At 44.4% G+C, this 20,710-nt stretch overlaps 1 protein-coding gene across 4 annotated transcripts in view; it reads left to right on the top strand.

Moving 5' to 3' along the window:
- Nucleotides 1–19,011, top strand: part of FAM184A (family with sequence similarity 184 member A) — a 500,388-nt gene extending 481,377 nt beyond the window's left edge. For 3 of the 4 annotated variants that reach the window (XM_063917229.1, XM_063917230.1, XM_063917228.1), the window contains 4 exons: nt 3,901–4,018; nt 4,289–4,393; nt 16,585–16,784; nt 18,295–19,011. In XM_063917229.1, the coding sequence (XP_063773299.1) occupies nt 3,901–4,018; nt 4,289–4,393; nt 16,585–16,784; nt 18,295–18,376 (505 nt within the window). In that variant the 3' untranslated portion in view covers nt 18,377–19,011. The remainder of the gene's footprint in view (nt 1–3,900; nt 4,019–4,288; nt 4,394–16,584; nt 16,785–18,294) is intronic. The other variant, XM_063917231.1, reaches the window with a different exon arrangement.
- Nucleotides 19,012–20,710: the final 1,699 nt, after the last annotated feature.

Genomic DNA, 20,710 nt, shown 5'->3' with positions numbered 1-20,710 from the left:
GCTGCCCTTTACTGGAGCACCACCTGGACCCGTGACGTTGATTGCCCGTAGACCTTTCTCTCCTCTGATTATGTCAAATTCCACCATCTCTCCCTCTCCCAGGCTGCGATAGTATTTTCTGGGGTTGTTCCTCTGTATGGCCGTATAATGAATGAATGTATCTTGCTTGGTGTCATCACGATTGATGAATCCATACCCACGTCGCACATGAAACCAGATGACCTTTCCTGAAATTTTCCTTGTGTGGACAGGAGTGTCGGTATTTAATATGTCGGTTAACTCATCTGCATTTATATGGCATTGCCTGCCATAGTGTGGCCATCCTTCTTCAGAGGTTGGTTTTAACCTTATTGTGTCCCCCGAGGCTCGGTCTCCGTCCTCGGGGCATTGGAGTTTAAATGTTTGATCTGGTCGCAGTTCCTCTCAATATGCCCTATTGCCTGGCATTGATGACATACGGGACGACCCTGGCTGTCGAACTGGTCTGAAGGCCGCCGCCCGTACTCTCGAGGTGGTTCCCAGCGTCTTCTGGCCGACCTCTGTCGCTCGGACCTCCATCTAGGTTCTCCAGAATTGGGTGTCGGTGGTCTCGCTAGGAGTCGCATTTCTCTCTGGATCTCTGCCATCCCTACCGTTAACTCTTCCATCTGCTTGCGTAGGGTTTGTATCTGATCTCCTGAGGGGTGCTGACTACTCTGCACCACTGGATCTCTGACTCGTTTTGGTCTTTCGGGACTGGAAGCAGTAGCTCCCATCAGCTCTGAGGATTCTCTGAAGTCCACCAGTTCTGGGTACTCTTCTTCTCTTCCTGATTGGTTGCCAGTTATTGTGATGGCGGCTTCCTTGAAGTCTAGGAAGGTTTTCCCCGGCATTTGCATTTTGAGTAGTCGTAGTTGGGTTTTGACACTCTCCCTTGAGGCTCCTTCAATAAACTGAATCGTTAGCGCTTCGTCTGCATTTCTGACTTCATCTTTGTCAACTGCTCGGATCGCTCTTAGTGTTTCTTGTAAACTCAGGGCGTAGTCTCGGAGGGTCTCGCCCGGTTGCTGTTTGCGCGCATACAGCTTCATTTTTAACTCGGGGAGGGTTTTTGTCTCAAAAGTAGTGGACAATCTCTTTAAGATCTGGTCTACCTCTTTCTTGTTTTCAGTGGGCCAGGATATGACTTCTCTTAGAGCTGACCCTGTGAGTTGACCTACCAGAATCTCGACTTTCTGCTGTTCGTTCAAGGTATACAACCGGAACATAGATTTGAGTTTATTTTTGAATTCTGTAAATGTGGTACACTGTGGCTTGTTGGCATCTCCGCTATAGGTTGGAAGCCACGGCGCCCCAAAGTAGTAGGGTAAGGTTATTGGAGCATTCGGTGTCGTTGCCGGGGTTGCCTGTTGTTCTTGTTCCTGGTTCTGTGCTACCGGTGGTGCTCCTCCTCCTGCAGCCTGTTGTTGTTCCATCTTTCAATTAGTGAGGTTTCTCCTGATTGCACTCGGATCCTGTTCGTTGACGCCAAATGTGATACCCGGGCAAATAAAGGACAATGTTATTGGGTGAGTAGATGATCTTTTACCTGGTGATTATGTCCGCTTTACACTATCTGTGTACCGGGATACCAACTTAAGATGGAAGTTCGTTCACGATACTTCGGAGAGGTAAGGGATATACGTCTGCACAAGCGGGTTGTTCAGGGAGCAGTCAACTCAACTTCGGTTTATTAAAGGCAGTAGGAAAATCAAACAACTTGAACAATAGTACTACGTTACAGTAAATCATCAAGTACAGATAATAAACAGTTGGTCTTCACACCGTAGATTATGCCAACACTGTCATAGACTGTTTAATTATTCAGGTGTTGCATATCCCATCACCGTCCTTCTCAGCAGTTATACATGTTTACCTGAATTGGTTATATTGACTTATTATACTATTCAAACCTTAACTCAAATATTCAAGCTGTTACCATCAAAATATGCATGCATAAGAAAAACAGTTTGTTACCAGTTACAATTATCTGATTACCCTTACTGAGTATCCCATGTATTCAGAAGTATTAGTACAACTTATGTTCTTCCGCCTGTGCACAGGTCTGTAGCCCCCTTTAGAATGTGTCCACAAGTGGATATATATGCATATATATATTTAGTCTTTCTTAGACATGTCCCTGTAGTGTAAATAAAGGCCTGTCCTCTCTGTGGCAACACTGAGGGAAAACTGATCCACTGCCTTTCCCATTCACTCTGTGTAGTTCTGTTCAGGCCTCCTTTGCACTGTAACCTGGCTGTCACAGTTCATCTGACGTACAATGTCACTGGTCTGTAAGGCCCGGCAGATAAGCATCGGTGGCACTAGCACTGTGTGTGCTGTCTTTTCTAGTAAGACTTAGGGCATTTAATGTAAGAGGATGCAGTTTGTGCTATTGCTGGCAACAAGTTATGCTGTGCCACAGACAAAAGTGTTCTATACTCCTAGCGTAGTGCCAGCTGCAATGTTTGTAGACAGTGTGTGAGCAGGGACCCTGTTTACTTGTACAGAATCCTCCCTGAGGATGGAGTTACCTCTCAGTGCTGTCTCTGGCTTCTGTATTCACAGCACTGTCTCTGCATGGATAGGGCATTCTCTGTAGCTGCTACTTCCTCTGTTCTTATATGGGCAGTGAGCTGTTACTGATGAAACCTCACTGATCTCACTCCCTCTCTCCTCCAGAGGAGTCCCTTGCTGTTGCTGCTGGGACTTGCACAATGATACTAGGGCTAACAGGATACTCTGGAACTGACACACAGGAACTCAGCCTCTGCAACTCACTGCCATTCTCACTCAGGATCCCACTGCTTGGTCTGCTGTCCTCTCTTCTGTCCCAGCTTACAGCACTCCTCAGTCCTCACACCAATCTCTCCATCACTCCACCCTTCCTCTGGGTTCTCTCTAGGGATTGGCCAATCAGATGAGAGGTGTGGGCAGTGTCCTCCATCACACCATCCACTGTTGCTAGGCTCCAAGAAAAAGGGGGGAAAGGGTAAAGCTGCAGGTTATGTCTGTTTATATGGCAGCCCAGAGTATACAGCTGTCCTTTTTGGCAAAAAGTCTGGTCTACACAGGTTCTCATAGGGTCCTACATGGAGCACCTGGTACAATAAGGCAATGTACATGTCAGTTGAAGGGAGCATGAGTCCTGTAAGTTCTGGGGGATACCACATAAGGATCCTTTGGTACTGCTAATGGATGTGGTTGGTGTTAGAAAAGATACAAAAGTAGCTCTAACAACTTTAAATGGAGCTTCATTTTAACCTCCTTGTGTTGTGTCATTCCATTATACATATGCAAAATGGATTTCTAGAAGAATATTGTAGTATTTTTGTAGACATTGGGGGGAATTTCAGTCAGACCTGGTAATTTACAGAGCGCTAAGAAAGGTGGTGCCTCAGGTTTTTACGCCTGGCGCTATTCAATTAGAGCGGGATAAATGGCCTTGTTGTTGGGTGTTAACACAAAGAATCTGGGATAAATTGCTAGACCTGTTTGTTAATGGGTGTGTTAATGGATTTCTTTTTCAGGTCTGCTCAGACCCAAAAAGAAATACCCATTAACTGCAGCCGACAGGCTGAGGTCATGGCTAATTGAATATCCCCAGGGGATCAGTTATCCCGCAGGAATTACCGTGGCTAACTGAATTTCCCCAATTGATTATGAAAACCAAAATTTTTGCAAGTAGCAGGTAGCAAATAAAATATAATAACTGAAACTGGTGAAATAATCTCTTCTTCATCCTTTTCCTTCACTGTCTTTCTCTGAGAAGTGCTGCAGTATGCATATCCTGGAATAATATCTGTCTGTGCTGAATACATTTTCTCTTTAGTTCATATCACATTGAATGGTGTGTAACCATGTTCTTATTATACATTCAAGGTTAACAGAAATGGAGGAAAAATATCAGAACAGAGAATCAAGGCCAGAGGACCTGCAGGTCATCTCTGAGTTAAAGGACATGGTTGCAGAACGTGACCAACTTATCAAAAAATTGATTGTGAGACATTTTGCTATTTCTTTCTTTAACAAAACAAATTGAAAGTGTTTACATCTGAGAGCCCTTGTCATTAAAAATGCAGTGATCTTTAAATACCCCAAACTTCATGAATTATAGCTGTTTCAATAAATTATTAAACAAAAACGGCATTTACAAATGAACAATTTATGCTTGAAATATTAATAGGTGAAGTGTTTAAAAGCAATTATCTGGGCATGCAAAGCTGCGGGAAAGAAGCACAGTCAGAGTGACACGTTTGTTTTTTTACAGGAAGACAAAAAGTTCTACCAACTGGAATTAGTGAATCGAGAAACCAACTTCAACAAAGTATTTAATGCAAGTCCAAATGTTGGCGTTATCAATCCTCTAGTAAAGGTATGAAATGAGGAAAAATATGACATGTCCCATATCTAGTGTCTTTTATATAGTTTATAATACAGTATATAAAATAAAATGACATTCATAACATTTCCCCACACTGTTCCTGGCATACTGTACCTTCTCATTATTTACTGTATGTATTTATTTTCTACCAATTCCTTCAGTTGTGCTATATGTAGTTCATTGAGTCACTACTTAATGTACAGTTTAAATATATCCAGGACAATCCATTGTGCACAGTTTCAATGAATGGTTTGTACAGTGGGGGTCATTCCGGGTTGATCGCTCGCTATCAGTTTTTAGCAGTCGTGCAAACGCTAAGCCGCCGCCCTCTGGGAGTGTATTTTAGCTTAGCAGAAGTGCGAACGAAAAGATCGCAGAGCGGCTACAAAAAAAAATTGTGCAGTTTTAGAGTAGTTCCAGACCTACTCAGCGCTTGCGATCACTTCAGACTGTTTAGTCCCAGATTTGACGTCAAAACACGCCCTGCGTTCGGCCAGCCACGTCTGCGTTTTTCCTGCCACGCCTGTGTTTTTTTGAACACTCCCTGAAAATGGTCAGTTGACACCCAGAAACGCCCACTTCATGTCAATCACTCTGCGGCGGACATTGCGACTGAAAAGCTTCGCTAGACCTTGTGTAAAAATACATCGGCCATTGTTAAAGTACGTCACGCGTGCGCACTGCGCCGCATACGCATGCGCAGAAGTGCCGTTTTTTTTAACTTAATCGCAGCGAACATTTTCAGCTTGCGATCAACTCAGAATGACCCCCAGTATGCGTCAGTATTTTGCTTTATTGCTGAAACTCGGCAGAGCTGTCTCTTTTAACTATGCTCTTTGTATAGAACCTCTGGCAACTAAGGTTAGACAGTATTCAGATATAAGATCCCTATTCATGACACCCAGTAACAAATGTAATTGTTTGCTGATGATGTACTCTTAAATCTATTGTCACCTTAAACCTCCCTCCATAACTTATTTGGGAAGCGTGAGCAATTCAATTGTATGGTAAGACTGAAAATTATCAATTTCAAATTGGAAGTGGTTAGCCTTAACCTTCCTCCTCCAGTTGACCTAAAGTTTCATTTTCAGTGGTGACTCCTCATATCTAGAAATCCTTCTCACTAAAAAGTTTATTCATGTTTTTCAAGCACCCCCCACCACCACCACCGCCACCACCACCACCACCACCACCACCACCACCTCCACCACCTTAATCAAAAGTGGAAAGATATAGAGGAAACATTATCAATAGACCAATAAATCTGTTTCCTACCTTGGCTGCCAAACACCTTACACCAGCCTCAGCCTATTCCAATCCTACCAGTCATTTGTTTGTTTTAAATTAGCAACTCATGTTAGCACCACACCCTGCCCCACTCCACTTACTCCAATTTGGAGACAGACAAACTTTCTGTCACATGCCAGAGTCCGGGACCCCATTACCTGGTCGGGCTGTGTTACTTTGCGTCCATCTATATCCCTGCGGACCGCCTGCAGCATCCCCAAAATATTTAGGCAATTATCTGTAATTCAGTTCCCGCAAATCTGAACCATGGACACTACCATTTTGAGCTATGTCATATGATCAGCTCCCAGGAACTCCAGTCACACATCCTGTCCAGCTTATCAGATCCTAGGGTACCCTATTTAAAGAAGGAAGTGCTGGCAGCACACTGCCTGTACAACTACTCTCTCAGAGGATTATTACTGGCTCCTGGTTATGTATTGCTTTACTGTATTCTGGGGGGCGATTCACTAAGGATCGCATAAGCGATCCTCTGTGCAGTTTCTCAATGGTGGGGAAACTGCACATACGCCAGACACTTTCTGCGCATGTGCAGAACAAAGCTTGCGATGTGATCGCAGGTATGGAAATGCCTCTTCCTGATTGACAGGCATAGGTTTTTGGAAGGAGGGACGGGGGTGGGGGGGGTGGGCGCTGACGGAAACGGGGGCATGTCACCCCCATTTTCTGGGAGTGGTTTGGCCAAGGACTGTGTTATGGACGCAGTTTTCTTGGACTCGCAAGGCCACCTGTGATGGCAAGCCTGAGTAAGCTTAGGCTTACTCAGCCTGCCATCGCAGATGAACAACACTAATGGTCACAATGTTCATCTCAGATGCGATTGCAAATGCAGGAAGGAGGTGGTATGCACCTCCTCCTGCATTTGCATCTCTAAGGAGGACCAGTGGACACGTGGAGGGGACAGACCTCTCCCAGCGACCCCCATGCCGGGCCAGACTGGGTAAAGCAGCAGCACCAGTCAGACCTGGCACTATCGTTAAAGGTGAAATATGAGCCAGGCAGGCAATGGGACCTTTTATATATTGACTTGGTCACATCGCCGCCATCGGCATAACAGTGGCGCCGATAAAGAGAAGGGCGCTATGAGCACCCGGCATTTAGTGCAAAAAGAAGCAATAATACTTTCAGTCAAACTGTAACTGCCGCAGTTACTATTTTCACACATAACAAACCATAATACATATACCCCATGTCTTGATATATTCCTGCAGTCTGCATCAGCAGTACTACTGGCACCCAGTTCCAGTGTTCCCTATAGTCCACTTCAGATGTGCTCTGACACTCACTTCTAGTGTTTCCCGGGATCCAGTCAGAATCCCGGCGTTCGGGATCCCAGCAGTCGAAATCCCAACGCCGGGAATCCCAACACTCCTTGGCTTACAAGCCCGGCACCGGGATCCTCATCGAGCGTGTGCCTGCCCCTCTGAGAGGTAAACCGGGGGATGTGGGAATTGGGTATAGGTTGCGGGAGGAGTATTAAGGTTAGGTTGTGGGTAGGGTAGGTTAGGTTTAGGCACCCTCAGGGAGGGTTAGGCTGCGGGGAGGATTGCTGCGTATTAGGTTTAGGCTGCGGGAAGGGGGTGTTAGGTTTAGGCACCAAGAGGGGAGGGTTAGGGGTTGGTCTGCGGGTGGGGGGGGAATAGGTTTAGGCTGCTATAAGGGAGGATAAGAGTTAGGGGGCCATTGGAAGGAGGTAAGTATACTTACCTTCCCCTGTCAGACTTCTCATCATTGGGATGCCAATTCAAACCCAACCCGTGTTTCATGCAGCCTGCTTAATTAGTGCTCCTGGCATGGGGGTCCAGGTGGTGGCTGTCTACATAGGGGGGTCATTCAGACCCGATCACACGCTGCAGTTTTTTGCAGCCGTGCAATCGGGTCTGAACAGCACATGCGTGCGGGCCGCAATGCGCAGGCACGTTGTTGCCCTGCGATGGCCGTCGCCGGGCATTGACAAGAAGAATGAAGAAAGCATTCACAGCGGCGAATGCAAGAAGATTGACAGGAAGAGGCCGGCCGGGGATGTCAACTCAACGTTTTCTGGGAGTGACGAAGAAAACGCAGGCGTGTCCGGCCGTTTGCTGGGAGGGATCCTGACGTAAGTCTTGGGCTGTGTAGAGACTGCACAAACTTTTTGCTTGTGCAGCTCTCTGCACAGCCGATCGCACCCCTGCACAGCTCTAACCCCCTCCCCTGTATGCGGCGATTACCTGGTCGCAGCAGTCCAAAGAATAGACTGCGTGCAACCAGGTCTGAATTAGGCCCATAGTACCTAGTGGGGCAGCCATGGGGATCCAGACAGCGTCAGCGGCATGTATTATGCGGTATTGGCAGCCATCCATCAGGGAAGTGGCCGCAGCAGTGGCTCCTAATTGCCTCCTCACTGCCCCCTCAACGAAAACATTGATGGTTTCAAACCATCACATTCCAATGTCCATCTCTACCCCTACTTGCATGGAGGAAAAGCACAGGGAATGAGTGGAGCCTGGCTCTTGCTGTGCTGCGCCTGAACTCCCAACGGTGCGCTGCTGCCTGGCTGCTGCACACAGCTATAAGATAACCTAAACCCATCCAAACTAAACATCTCTTGGTAAATGTGATCAGAGCCGGCTTAAAGCTCCAGGGGGCCTGAGGCACTGAAGACAAGGGGGCCCTTAAGGACTGAAATAAAATGTGTACGTGTATGTATGTGTAATATATATTTATATATATATATATATATATATGTGTGTGCGTACGTACATATAGAAAATATATCAAATAGTAAACCGCACACACTTTCCATATAATGTGGGTGCAAGGTCTGTTACAGTATATAGAATAGCAAAAACAGTACATCATAAGATCCGCAAGGACACTATAGGTGGAGAGACCAGCACGACCATGTAACATCCAATTCAATTTTTAAGATCATCAATAATAATTAAAAAACGCCATCTTTTTCAGGCATCAATTAGCAGCTTGGGTGAGGGTAATTATGCCCCAAGCTGCCAATTAATGCCTGAAAGCATTGTTATATGTAATATACAAACTCCATTGCCTTTGAGATGGCGTTTTTTATTATTATTGATGATCTTAAAATCGAATTGGATGTTACATGGTCGTGCTGGTCTCTCCACCTAGAGAACCCTTCTGGATTTTATGATGGACTGTTATATATATATATATATATATATATATATATATATCACTGTGCTTTAGAATAGACTTCTGTTGCTGGCAGACTGACTGTGATAATACATGATAAGCTACAGCGGTGGACACACCATCATCAACTGTGGTGCAAGGTGATGGATCACCCAGAGGGGCCGATCAGGGTCAACTGAAGCTAGTGCTGGGACCAGTAAGCTCACTGTGGATCAGCCTCCTCTCTGTGTATTGCAGCAGCGATGGTTACACTGCCGGCTGTTGCAGTGCAAACCAGATGCAGACCTGATCGGACCTAGGGGGTCATTCCGACCCGTTCGCACGTTGCTTTTTTTGTAGCCATGCGAACGGGTCTGAACAAGCAGCGACCAGAGCAACGACAGAAGTGTTCGTAGCAGCGAACGTTAGAAGATTGACAGGCAGAAGGCGGATCTGGGTGTCAACTGACCGTTTTCGGGGAGTGGTGAGGCGAACGCAGGCGTTTTGAAGGTGTTTGCAGGGCGGGTGTCTGACATCAATTTCCGGGACCTGACAGGCTGAAGTGTTCGCAGTGGGTGAGTAAGTCAGAAGCTACTCAGAAACTGCACAAAATGTTTTCGCATAGCTCGGCTGCACAAGCGATCGCACCCTTGCTATGCAAAAAACCCTCCCCCATAGGCGGTGTCTATCTGCTCGCACGGGTAGCAAAAAGTTGCAGCGTGCGATCAACTGGGAATGACCCCCCATGTGCACACAGGAGTCTGGGAGTGGCCAGGTACCCGAGGGATTCCGCTGATTGCTCTGTCCTGGCGGCGGCTAATCAATCAACGAGTACGACGGAGTGTGTTCAGTAGTCTATTACCCAGGACCTGCCTTCTCCTCACAGAAGCGCTGCAGTGCAGGACGCCAGACATGGGGGGACCCGGGGTAACGTGTCCCCAGCGCTCCCCCCTTAATCCGGCTCTGATTGTGATGCACTTGTGTGCCTGCTGAAAGTAGAAATTAAAGCAGTCTCCATGCAACAGGTAAGACACCCCCCGCTCAGTTTACTGTGAATAAAAGAGGCACCTGCTGCCTAGTGGCAGACTTGGGTTACAGGATGGAAATGTTATTTACCAGCACTCTATCCTGGTCATCACTCCCTGTCCTGGCCCTGCACAGCAGCAGCGGAGCTAAATGTTTTTAAAAAATGTAAAAACAGTGACATCAGTGTGTAAATCAAGGGCTGCTCGCTATCTGCGTGTGTATAGATTTTGGGAGTCACGGATGTGAAATTCTATAACGGTAACAATAAGATAAATGGCTTATAGAGAAAATATTGTCTAAAAATACATTTATATAAAGAAATGCCTTTTTGTGTAAAACTACTTTACTTAAATATTACTTACATACTGTACCAAAATGTTTTTTGGTCATTTTTGTTTATAACCTGAACTATCCCTGGTGCAAACCCTCAATCTATACTCAGTCACCTGTCTGAACAACTTACAATTCTATCTACATGCCCAGATCATGCTCATGGCACACAACCTATGCTGACCACCGGGATCCCAACCGCCAGGTCACCCGATCCCAACCCGTTACACCCACTAAGCTGCAAGTGGAGATATGGCATAGATATTGCTCAAATGGGTTATTCAGAGATGGATGCAGATCTTGCTTCCGCAGCAAGATCTGCATCCATCTACTTACATGCTGGGGGCTGCCCAGCACAGGGCAAGTCCGCCCAGCATGTGTATTGCGCCACCCAGAGATGCGTTCGCAATTTAATTGCAAACACATTGATCTGAGGACATCCCCTGCCTGCACAGCCTGGCTGTGCTGGCAAGCAGTCCGGCGCCATTTTGTTTCTTGGAGCAGCTCCGTGCGACATTGCATACTCAGGCTCTGATACATGCACAGTTGCTAACATTGCATACTCAGGCTCTGATACATGCACAGTTGCTAACATTGCATACTCAGGCTCGGATACATGCACAGTTGCTAACATTGCATATGCAGGCTCTGATACATGCACAGTTGCTAACATTGCATACTCAGGCTCGGATACATGCACAGTTGCTAACATTGCATATGCAGGCTCTGATACATGCACAGTTGCTAACATTTGGCCTGATTCAGATGTGGTTGGAGGGAGCAATGCACAGATATAATATTGCAGCAGAAGGCATCTGGTATAAGTAGATGCCTTCTGTATGCATTAGTGATCGTGCTGCATCTTAGGACACAGCATTGGATCACCTGTGTGATCCATGAGGTCATGCAAGCTGGCCACCACAGCACCTTCCAAGAGGCCAGGAAATCTCCATTGGAAGACAGAGATCCTGGCCTTGGCACTCCTACAAAATGTAGGTGACATATCTCCATTTTGTGAAACAGTTGCCGTCGCCGCCCCTTCACTGCCCCCAAACAGCTACAGACTGTCAGTCACTTGACCTCTGCTGCCGTACTGCATCCCATGATACAGGTCAGGCACATGCGCAAAGTACCGGCCACCAATTGCTCCGAGATCTGAATCAGGCCCATTGAGGGGTCAGTCTGCTGCTCAGAATCGAGCCCTTTATTGTTTGTCTAATTGGAAACTGTTCTACTACAAAAATGCAAATTTTTACAACAATTTTAACTATGAATATCTTTTTTTTTTTTTAAAGGAATAGTGTTTGTGGCATTGCTCTCTTTTACTTAAACTATACATGATTTTGTTACGACTTTATTATGTCCACGTAAGCATGTTCATTTCACCTTTACCACCAAATTACAACTTTAGAAATAGCAAGTGAGCGGTAGTAAGGAAACAGCCACAGGGCCTTATTCTGAGTCAGATGCACCAGTGGGCGCTATTCCGTATGACCGTGGCAGACTGCTTACTGATTAATCCAAATGACAAAAGCCACAATGGCATCTGTCATCATTTGTGTCAGGACTGACTCCCGCCATTGACACGTCTAGTAGACAGAAACACCCATTTCAACAAAAGTGTGGTCTGTCTATGGGCGGACCAAGCCATATACACTAGCTACCTCTGGTTGTATGTGGATTTTTGATCTGGCATATGCGCAGAAGCTGATCTCTTTCTTTGGTGTATGCGCAGTATGCTGAAGTCATAATCAGGCCCATAATGTCCAATGACAGGAGTTCAAATCAAAATCATAGACGTGTACCACTACATACTTTAATAAGGTGGGAAACACTGTGATCAGTGTGCAGGGATAATATATAAACAGTGGCAGGACTGTAACCCCAGCTCATGTTAGTCAGATGCAGTCCTTGAGTCTGTACTGGCTTCACTGAAACTGGCAGTGACTTCCTATTGATAGTCCTACCTGTCAGTCAAAGACCCTACAGGCAATCCCATTGGGAGGTGTTTCCTCCCTCTGGGACTGCCAGACCGGGCTGCGATTAGCAGAGAGCTGGCTTCCTGTAGGAAGCCACTCTCTGCCTTTCGGGGAGCCCCAGCCATACAGTCCATAGAAACCGGGGTTTTGAACATGTGCAATATCATCGCCGCTACTGCTCATGCGCTGGTCCCAGCGTCTGTCAACTACATTCTACAGGTGGCTGGAGGCGGGAACAAGGCAGCAGGGACGCGGCAGCGCGGCCAGCAGCAGCCCCCCTCCTCCACCCAGGTAGGAGCCATCGCTGTATATAAGGTTAACACTACTTTATTCTAGAATGTTAGAAACAGCGCAAGCGTTTGATATTTAGAGCCTATATTTGTTCTTATTGCAGCAAAAGATGAATGCTAAGCATAGACATAACTATAGTGGGTGGAAGGGGTGCCATTGCTATAATGTCCAGAGGCTTAGGGAGCCAGGGCCCAGGTAATAACGTTGCATGCCAATTTCCCAGATTTGCCTGCTAAGCAATTGGGTCTGATCCATTGCCCAGCCTGAATTGTGTGACATTATGTTTTCAGTGAGAGGAGTGTGTACTGGATGTGATAATGGTAAGTAAAACCACGGTAATGTGGCATAATTTGTACTGGAGGCCACTGTAATGTGGCACACTATGATCTGCTCATTGTAATGTGGAGGGCACTATAATGCTACATAATAAGAACTAGGACACTGTAATGTGGGTGGCACAACATGAAATGGAGGCACTATAGTGTGGCATATTATGAATTGAGGCCCTGTAACGTGGCATCTTTTGAACTGGAGGGTACTCTAATGTGGCACAGTATGAACTGGGGACACTGTATTTTATTCCTGTGTATTGGGATACTGTGTGGCATAATGTGTTCTAGCAGCCCTACAATATGACATCATGTAAACTAGGGAACTACTATAGGTCATAGCATTTCCTACGGAATTACTATGGGGCATAATATTAACTAGGGTACTACTATGGTTCAGAAAATGGCCTAGGGATCTATTATGGGGCATAAAATTAAAAACTGCTGTGGAGAGGTGTCTCTCAAGTACAGATGGAGCCTCCATTATTCAGGCTCTTTATGTGACTAGGTGCGCCCGCCTGGGCGCACCTAGTCACTGCGAGCTTCTCCGTCTGGACGGGTGCGCACACCCGGCCGGAGGCGCACCCCATTCGCTTGAATGGAGAGCATCTCCATCCGCGCGCCCAGACCGAGATGCTCTGAGTGGGAGCGTCTCTGTGCACTCCCGGCGTGACTAGGCGGATGGATCGCCTAGTCACGATGGGAGTGCACGCCTGCGCCTCGGTCAGGTGAGATGACCGAGGCTCCATCTGTAGCATTGGGTCAGGGGCCCCTTCACTTTGTTAATATGGGGCCCACAAAGTTCTGGTTACACTACTGATACTAAGCATATGCATAATTATATATAAAAAAAACTATTTTCGTGGTATATAGAATGGCAGTAATGTAAATATGCACGTATATATGTATAATGTGCACAGTAAGGTACTGTACATCACTGTGTACAACTATATAAAACCAAAATGGAGCCCCATAATGCCAGCATATAGCCTATATGCCACACTATAGCCTTATACACCATCAGACCTCAATGCCCCCGAGTACTCTCTCCTATACGCTGTACAAATGGCTTCCCCATCCCGCTGTACTAGAGAACAGCCTGATTTAATGTATACTTTAAAGCCCACTTTCATGTACAAGCCAGTTACTATGCACACATTGCCTCTTTGGTTATGTATTGTTTGTTTTATGCATCTAAATGTCTGGTTAGATTGAAAAAATGTTGAAAATATTAGTAGACGTTAATATTTTTCCATTAAGTTTTAACTGCATCTACTGATAATGGTTGAGTCTTCTGTTCACCTCCAGCAGGGCTGTTTCTAGCCAATTTGGCTCCCAGTGCGAGATTTCAAAATGCACCCCCCCCCCATTTACATAAAAAAAATGCGCCCCACCCCCCTAGATATATATTTTTAAAAAACATGGGTGTGGTCTCATTAAAATGGGCGTGGCCTCATCAGATATCATCACGGCCACCACAGGGGGGGAAAAAGTCCCCATTTTACACATTACGCAGGCAAGAGTCCCCATTTTACACATTGCGGCAGGCACGAGTCCCCATTTTACACATTACAGCAGGCACGTGTCCCCATTTTACACATTACGGCAGGCACGTGTCCCCATTTTACACATTACGCAGGCAAGAGTCCCCATTTTACACATTGCGGCAGGCAAGAGTCCCCATGTTACACAGTACGGCAGACAAGTGTCCCCAATTTACACAGTGCGGCAGGCCAGTGTCCCCAATTTACACAGTGCGGCAGGCAAGAGTCCCGATTTTACACAGTACGGCAGGCAAGTGTCCCCAATTTACACAGTACGGCAGGCAAGTGTCCCCAATTTACACAGTGCAGCAGGCAAGTGTCCCCAATTTACACAGTGCAGCAGGCAAGTGTCCCCAATTTACACAGTACGGCAGGCAAGTGTCAAGTGGGGGGGAAGGAAGAGAGAGAGACACAACTTACATATGAAGGATCTTCCCGCTCTTCGGGTCGGCCGCCTCTCCTTCCGCGCCCCTCCTCCTCCCAGCTTCCTCGCGCCACCTCCTTCCAGCCCTCCTCCGTCTTCCCCAGTACTCCTGCTCGGGGGGCGGAATTTCGCGGAATGACGCGATTGCGTTGTGATGTCACGACGCAGCCGCGTCGTTCCGCAAAACTCCGCCCCCCGATCAGGAGTACTCGGGAAGACGGAGGACAGGGAAACAGGGACCAGCAAAGTGCCGCGGCGGGCGCCCCGTGCGGTTGCACGGCTCGCCCGCCGCAAGAAACGGCACTGACCTCCAGTTAGTTGCTTCCTATTAAAAATGTAATATTCCTTTAAAATATCATCCATGGTAACTTTCTAACATATGACCATTGCATACCCACTTTATATAATAGTTTTAGCCACATTACAGCAATTCAGTTATTTATACAGTCATAGATGCACATCCCTAAACCTAAAATGCTAGCTGATCCAATATATATAACAGGGACCTAGCCACACGTTTTTGGGCCTCATAGCAACATTTTAAAGGGGCTCGTGTCCAAATACATCTAGAGAGACGCCTCTCTGCAGCAGTTGTTAATGTTATGCCCCATAATAGTGCCCTGGTTCATTTTCTGATAGTAGTGACATAATTAATGTTACTGTATGCCCTGTAATACTGCGCTTTTCCAACAAAATCCCGGGTCTGTCCTGTAATTTTTTACCTGCCATTTTACTGGGACATACCCAGCTTAGACCCCGTTTCCACTACACCCTGGTTCCAGGTTTTTCCTGGGTCACCTCTGTTTCCACTGAACCTGGATAAGCCCAGCAAAGGCTGTAGTTATCATTAAAAATGGCCATAATAAAGAAATCCCCTTCATTTTATGCTGTAGACAGCAAGCCAGAAATGAATTTATAGCACCTCACAATATTATAATTAGCAGCTTGCTTCATGGATTAAGTATAAGGACATTATACAGTATGATAGGGTTAACTCCCCCTAGCGCCCCCCCCCCCCCCCCCCCCATGTGTACCTGTCAGCTATCCCAGCTGTTAAAATGAAAGTTGTGATGGTCCCGATGTTCTGATGGCGCAGAGCGATGTTGCCAGTGTTTTTTATTTTATTTAAAAACTATTTTTTTCATAAATATTAATGTTTCTCCATCTAATTCACTCATAAAAAGAAACCCGAAAATTTCTGAGCAGCTTTTTAAAAAGAAAATTTAAAAAATTGTTAGTTAAGTAGTTAAATATTCTATGGTCTATGAGCCCTAAATCACTAGTTACATTTCTATATGTATTAATGAATTTTTGTTCCAATGTTTGTAAAGTGGGCCTGCCGGGTCCCTGTTATCTAAATTTTCACCATACAGTTTAGTTATCTATAGGTGTGTCTTGTCAATACCTAATGTTTCCTCATATTCAAGAGGAATCCTAGCTTGTGTCACCAAAGGTTGTCTGCACACACTCACATAAGATTCAGCAGTGTGAATTTCCATTCTTCTCTGATTATCTGAGAGTAATGAGAGAAAAGAAGCGACCCAAGAATGCATAGGTACGTTTCATCTCAGAAAGTTATATACTGTAACAGTCAAGTAAATTGCTCACTCGCACTAAATAGCTGCATAAACTACTTTGCCTACACACAGGGTTTGGCCTATAGCCTTAAACTAGAGGTGGCAGATTTTTATCAAGGCCTTTCAGAATGTATATTATAATAGTCCTCGTTGAGTATGGTGTTCTCATTACACCTTATGCACAACTATGATGCATTAGAAGGACAATGTAAATGAAGTATGCCTCACTTGTGTTGTTTTCAAAACAGCAAAAGAAGAAGAATGATAAGTGCACAAACAGGTTTGTGAGTTCCCCTAACCTAAGTGCTGTGGAGACTAGTGGAATGGGAAATGGACATCCTACCCGCCTGGATCCCATTCCAAACTCACCCATCCACGATATTGAGTTCAACAGCAGCAAGCCTCTCCTACAGACTGTACCACCCAAAGAGGCCAAGACCTTTTTGAGGTGAGCACTACCTCACCAGTCCATTTGCCACTGGTCATGAAAGTGCTGAATTATAGACAAAGCCTCAAATTATTTTTATGGCATCTGCAACCTCTTTATACAGCTCCTTATTGCCCATGTATTTGCTAAATTCTCATGTCAGCTTTTGCAAAGCTCTGCAATTGTTTTTGTTTATCTTTTGCTTCCTTTCTTCTGTTGCACATACAGGGCCTTATGCCGAGTTGAAAGTGAATTAGCAGAAAATTCTCCTGTATTGCTTGCTTGCAAGCAAACAGATGTGTATATGCAGAGTTATATACATCTTTGCGGTACCCATTCCTAACTGTACGCTTCATCTTCAAGGTGCACCTGTATCGTATTGCCCATACTTGCCTACACTTGATTCCTGGAGCATGAACAGTGCAAACAGGCATTCATTCAACTCTGCACCAGGCCCACCATGTCCATGCATGTTCTTGAATGTGTATACATTTATTTGAAACATTGCATATCTGATTTTAAGCACTGTATTATATACATTTGGTGTTTAGTGTTTTCTTTCGAAAAATATGCAGATTGTCTTTCTATGTTAAGTACCTATCACAGTAGGTGTTAGTTACCACTTTCAGAGAACTGACATAAAACCAAAGTTGTTAAAAGAATAGTGTTTATAAACCCAAAAATGGCAGCTTTTCTACCATATACTGCAAAAGAGTATAAGCTGAATGTGTATCTCACACAAAACCTGAATGCTAGAGTGCCCTCTAGTGATCACAATCAGGAAAGACTATACACTGAATTTACCAAAATGTGTATCATTGTTATATTTGATTGCATATTAATGTTTTGAGCATGAAGATGTTTATTTCCTGAATAAATCTTCTGCATGTAGAAATATATCCCACTAATGAATTGTCCCTGTGTGCTTCTTTTATACAATGACACATTGTATAGTTTGTGTTTATTGTACCTTCAACTCAGCACTGAAATAAAGCTCCTTTCCCTTGTTTATTAAGCATAATCTTACAGTATACATATTTGGACGTGTAAATGACTTCATTTGACCCATACAGTGTATTACTCTATTTGTTGTTTGAATTGTGTTATACATGACAGATGCATGACAGAGCTGAGTAATATTAGTGAATTGAATGTCCCTGGTCTGGAAAATGATTGTGTCTTGTGCTTAGCAGAGGAGAAGTAGACATGAAACGTGACCCTGGTAATAATATTTAACTATTGTTCTAATTAAAAAGGAAGCTAAAAGAGGGGCTACAGACAGACCAAAGACGTACGGGATAAATAAGCCATTTTACAAAGCATAACTGCTTTTCCCAGCATATGGTAGGTAGCCTGAGCTGCTGATGCATTACAATGTAGTGGATGTACAGAGGTGTCACACACGGACAAGAACTACAGTAATATGGATTTTGGATTTGCATTGCGTTTGCCTACTATCTTACAGCTGTTGTGTGCTATGTATGTAACATGTATGCTTTATCATTTGTCTCTCTTTCTCTCTGGGATGTAGCCCTCCCCAGACTGATACTTCACCGGAGGCATCTCCAGACCCACAACGCCAGGAATGGTTTGCCCGGTACTTCACTTTCTAAGAGTATTTGATAACGTCTATCTATTTCTATTGTGGCACAGCTTTGATGTGGACTGTTTATAGGAGCATGACTTTGACAAATCCTTGTGTGACTAAGCTTTGCGGTTAATACTGTTTGTTAAACACTGTGAGCAAGAGTGTTTGTCTCCAATTGGAAATGCACTGTTGAATAACACTCTGTGATTTCATTTGTTAGTGAAAACCTCATTTACATTTCCCAACAAAAAACAACTTTGTAGAATAACTGTGCTACCTCCTTACCCCACATATTTGTTTGTTTTTGAGTTCTACGGTTTCTTTTTTTTATTTCTGCCAGCATAATTCACCATCTAACTAATCTAGTGCTGGATCCACATCACACTGCACTGATGTGATTGAAAGGCCTTTCCATAGATCCGGCCACAGGACAAACATGTCTAGCAAAGACTATATTAGATTCAGTTAACGATGTTTCATTGTTATTTTTGGTGTCAAACTATGTGCCTGGAGTCAGATTATTCTCAGCTTCTGATTGGTATGTATATACTATGTATGGCAACTGTATTCCTATTGTAACAACATCAATCCCTAAATCCCAGTGTGTTATTTCCTATGGAAGTCACTTTTATTATATAAAAAATATTTTTTCTTATAAAATGAACGTTTGCTATTGTTATTGTAAAATGCTGTATTTTGATTTAATTGAGCTGATTATTTGGTCTGCTGTTACCCAGCATCCCCTGGTTACTGATGACACTAGGTATTTCCACAGGAAAGGTCTCATAACATGATGTAACAGGGAATACATATGAAATCCCGGCTGACGGGATGCCGACTGTCACTATACCGACAGCAGCATCCCGGCAGCTAGGCAGTGAGTCCCCTTGTGAACGCTGCGATCCTGACAGCCAATATACTGACTACATCCCTGTAACAGAGCCCAAATGGTAATGCCTTTTATTAGCCAACCATGAGAGACGGCAGATGTGGGAATTTCTCCAGGAACCCTTAATGGAATCTTTAAAAATGGAATAAATAAATAAATAGCTGTACTTATTTTCCAGGATTGCAGATACCCTCTGCCTTGTCTCCTGTTTTCACAGCAATGTAAGATCTATGGCAACAAATAACATTTATAGTGAAAGGTAAATGTGCCTGTACAGGCAGATACCATGGAAAATAAATTGTCCCGAACAGAACTGAGGGGGGATATATGAAGCAGAGAAAAGAGTGGACAAGTGTGCAAGTGGAGAGATTGCCACTGACACCCAGTCAGCTTTGATGTAACATTTATCAAGTATATTCTATAAAATTAAACGTAGCAGCTGATTTCTTCCCCTGAAAACCAGAGTTATAATTTTGAAATGTTTGATAGTAGAAGGGAAATCAGAAAGAAGGTAAGTACTGATTTTGGTAAGGGGGTATTTCCAAGCGTTTCCTGAAGATTGGACAAGCGTATTTGAAGAGATGAAGGAAGACTCAGCACTTTGGAGAGGTTTAAGAGGAGCTTGTTATAGACCGCAAAGTATTATCCAACATATGTCGCCAGCATGACAAATAGGCTACATCTACACACAAAAAGTTATTTTACAAACTTTGTGAACGTTTGAATTGCTATTGCCACATCTGGGAGCAAGAAAAATGATTTATACTTTTCCCTTTCGAGAACAAGTGTTTTTAAATAGTTATATGTTTTACCTATGAGTAACTAGAGATGCAGCTCAAGAGCTAAATGCAATAGGCTGTGATTTGCGGGTGCCGGCACGATTCCAGTGAGATACAGTACTGACTAGATTTAAAGCAGCAATTAGTTTAAAGGTGAAACCAACCTGGGTTTGCCTCTAAATTATTTCACACTTTAAATTTAGCGCCGGAATTGCGGGGCTACAGCAAATCACAGGATATTAAATCTGGCCTAGAGTATGTTTGGAGCATATTTAAAGCACAAGAAACATTCTGCCCCCCAAAAAACGATGTTGATGTACTGTATCCTTAGGTTGTGATCAAAAGCATTTAGCATTTTCTCTGTAAGTACCACATTCAAATATACATGACACTTGAATTCCCCCATAGAGGTGAGGAGTAGCGTTAGCCTTTTATTATATGTATGTGTGTTATGATTTATATTATGTTATGACATGTATTCCCAATTTCGGGCCTCAAGGCACAATAAGGGTTATATTTACTAAAGTGTGGTTTTTAGTGCAGATGTTGCCCATAGCAACCAATCAGATTCTACTTATCATTTATCTAGCACCTTCTAGAAGATAATAGCTAGAATCTGATTGGTTGTTATGGGCAGCATCCCCTAACAGTCCAAGTTTTATTATATCTATGTTTGAGCACAGGTGACTTA

This window comes from Pseudophryne corroboree, chromosome 4 (assembly GCF_028390025.1).
Source record: "Pseudophryne corroboree isolate aPseCor3 chromosome 4, aPseCor3.hap2, whole genome shotgun sequence".
Taxonomy (NCBI): Eukaryota; Metazoa; Chordata; class Amphibia; order Anura; family Myobatrachidae; genus Pseudophryne; species Pseudophryne corroboree.
Note: the sequence above shows the minus strand (reverse complement) of the source record. Positions and strands in the feature narration are given on the sequence as shown.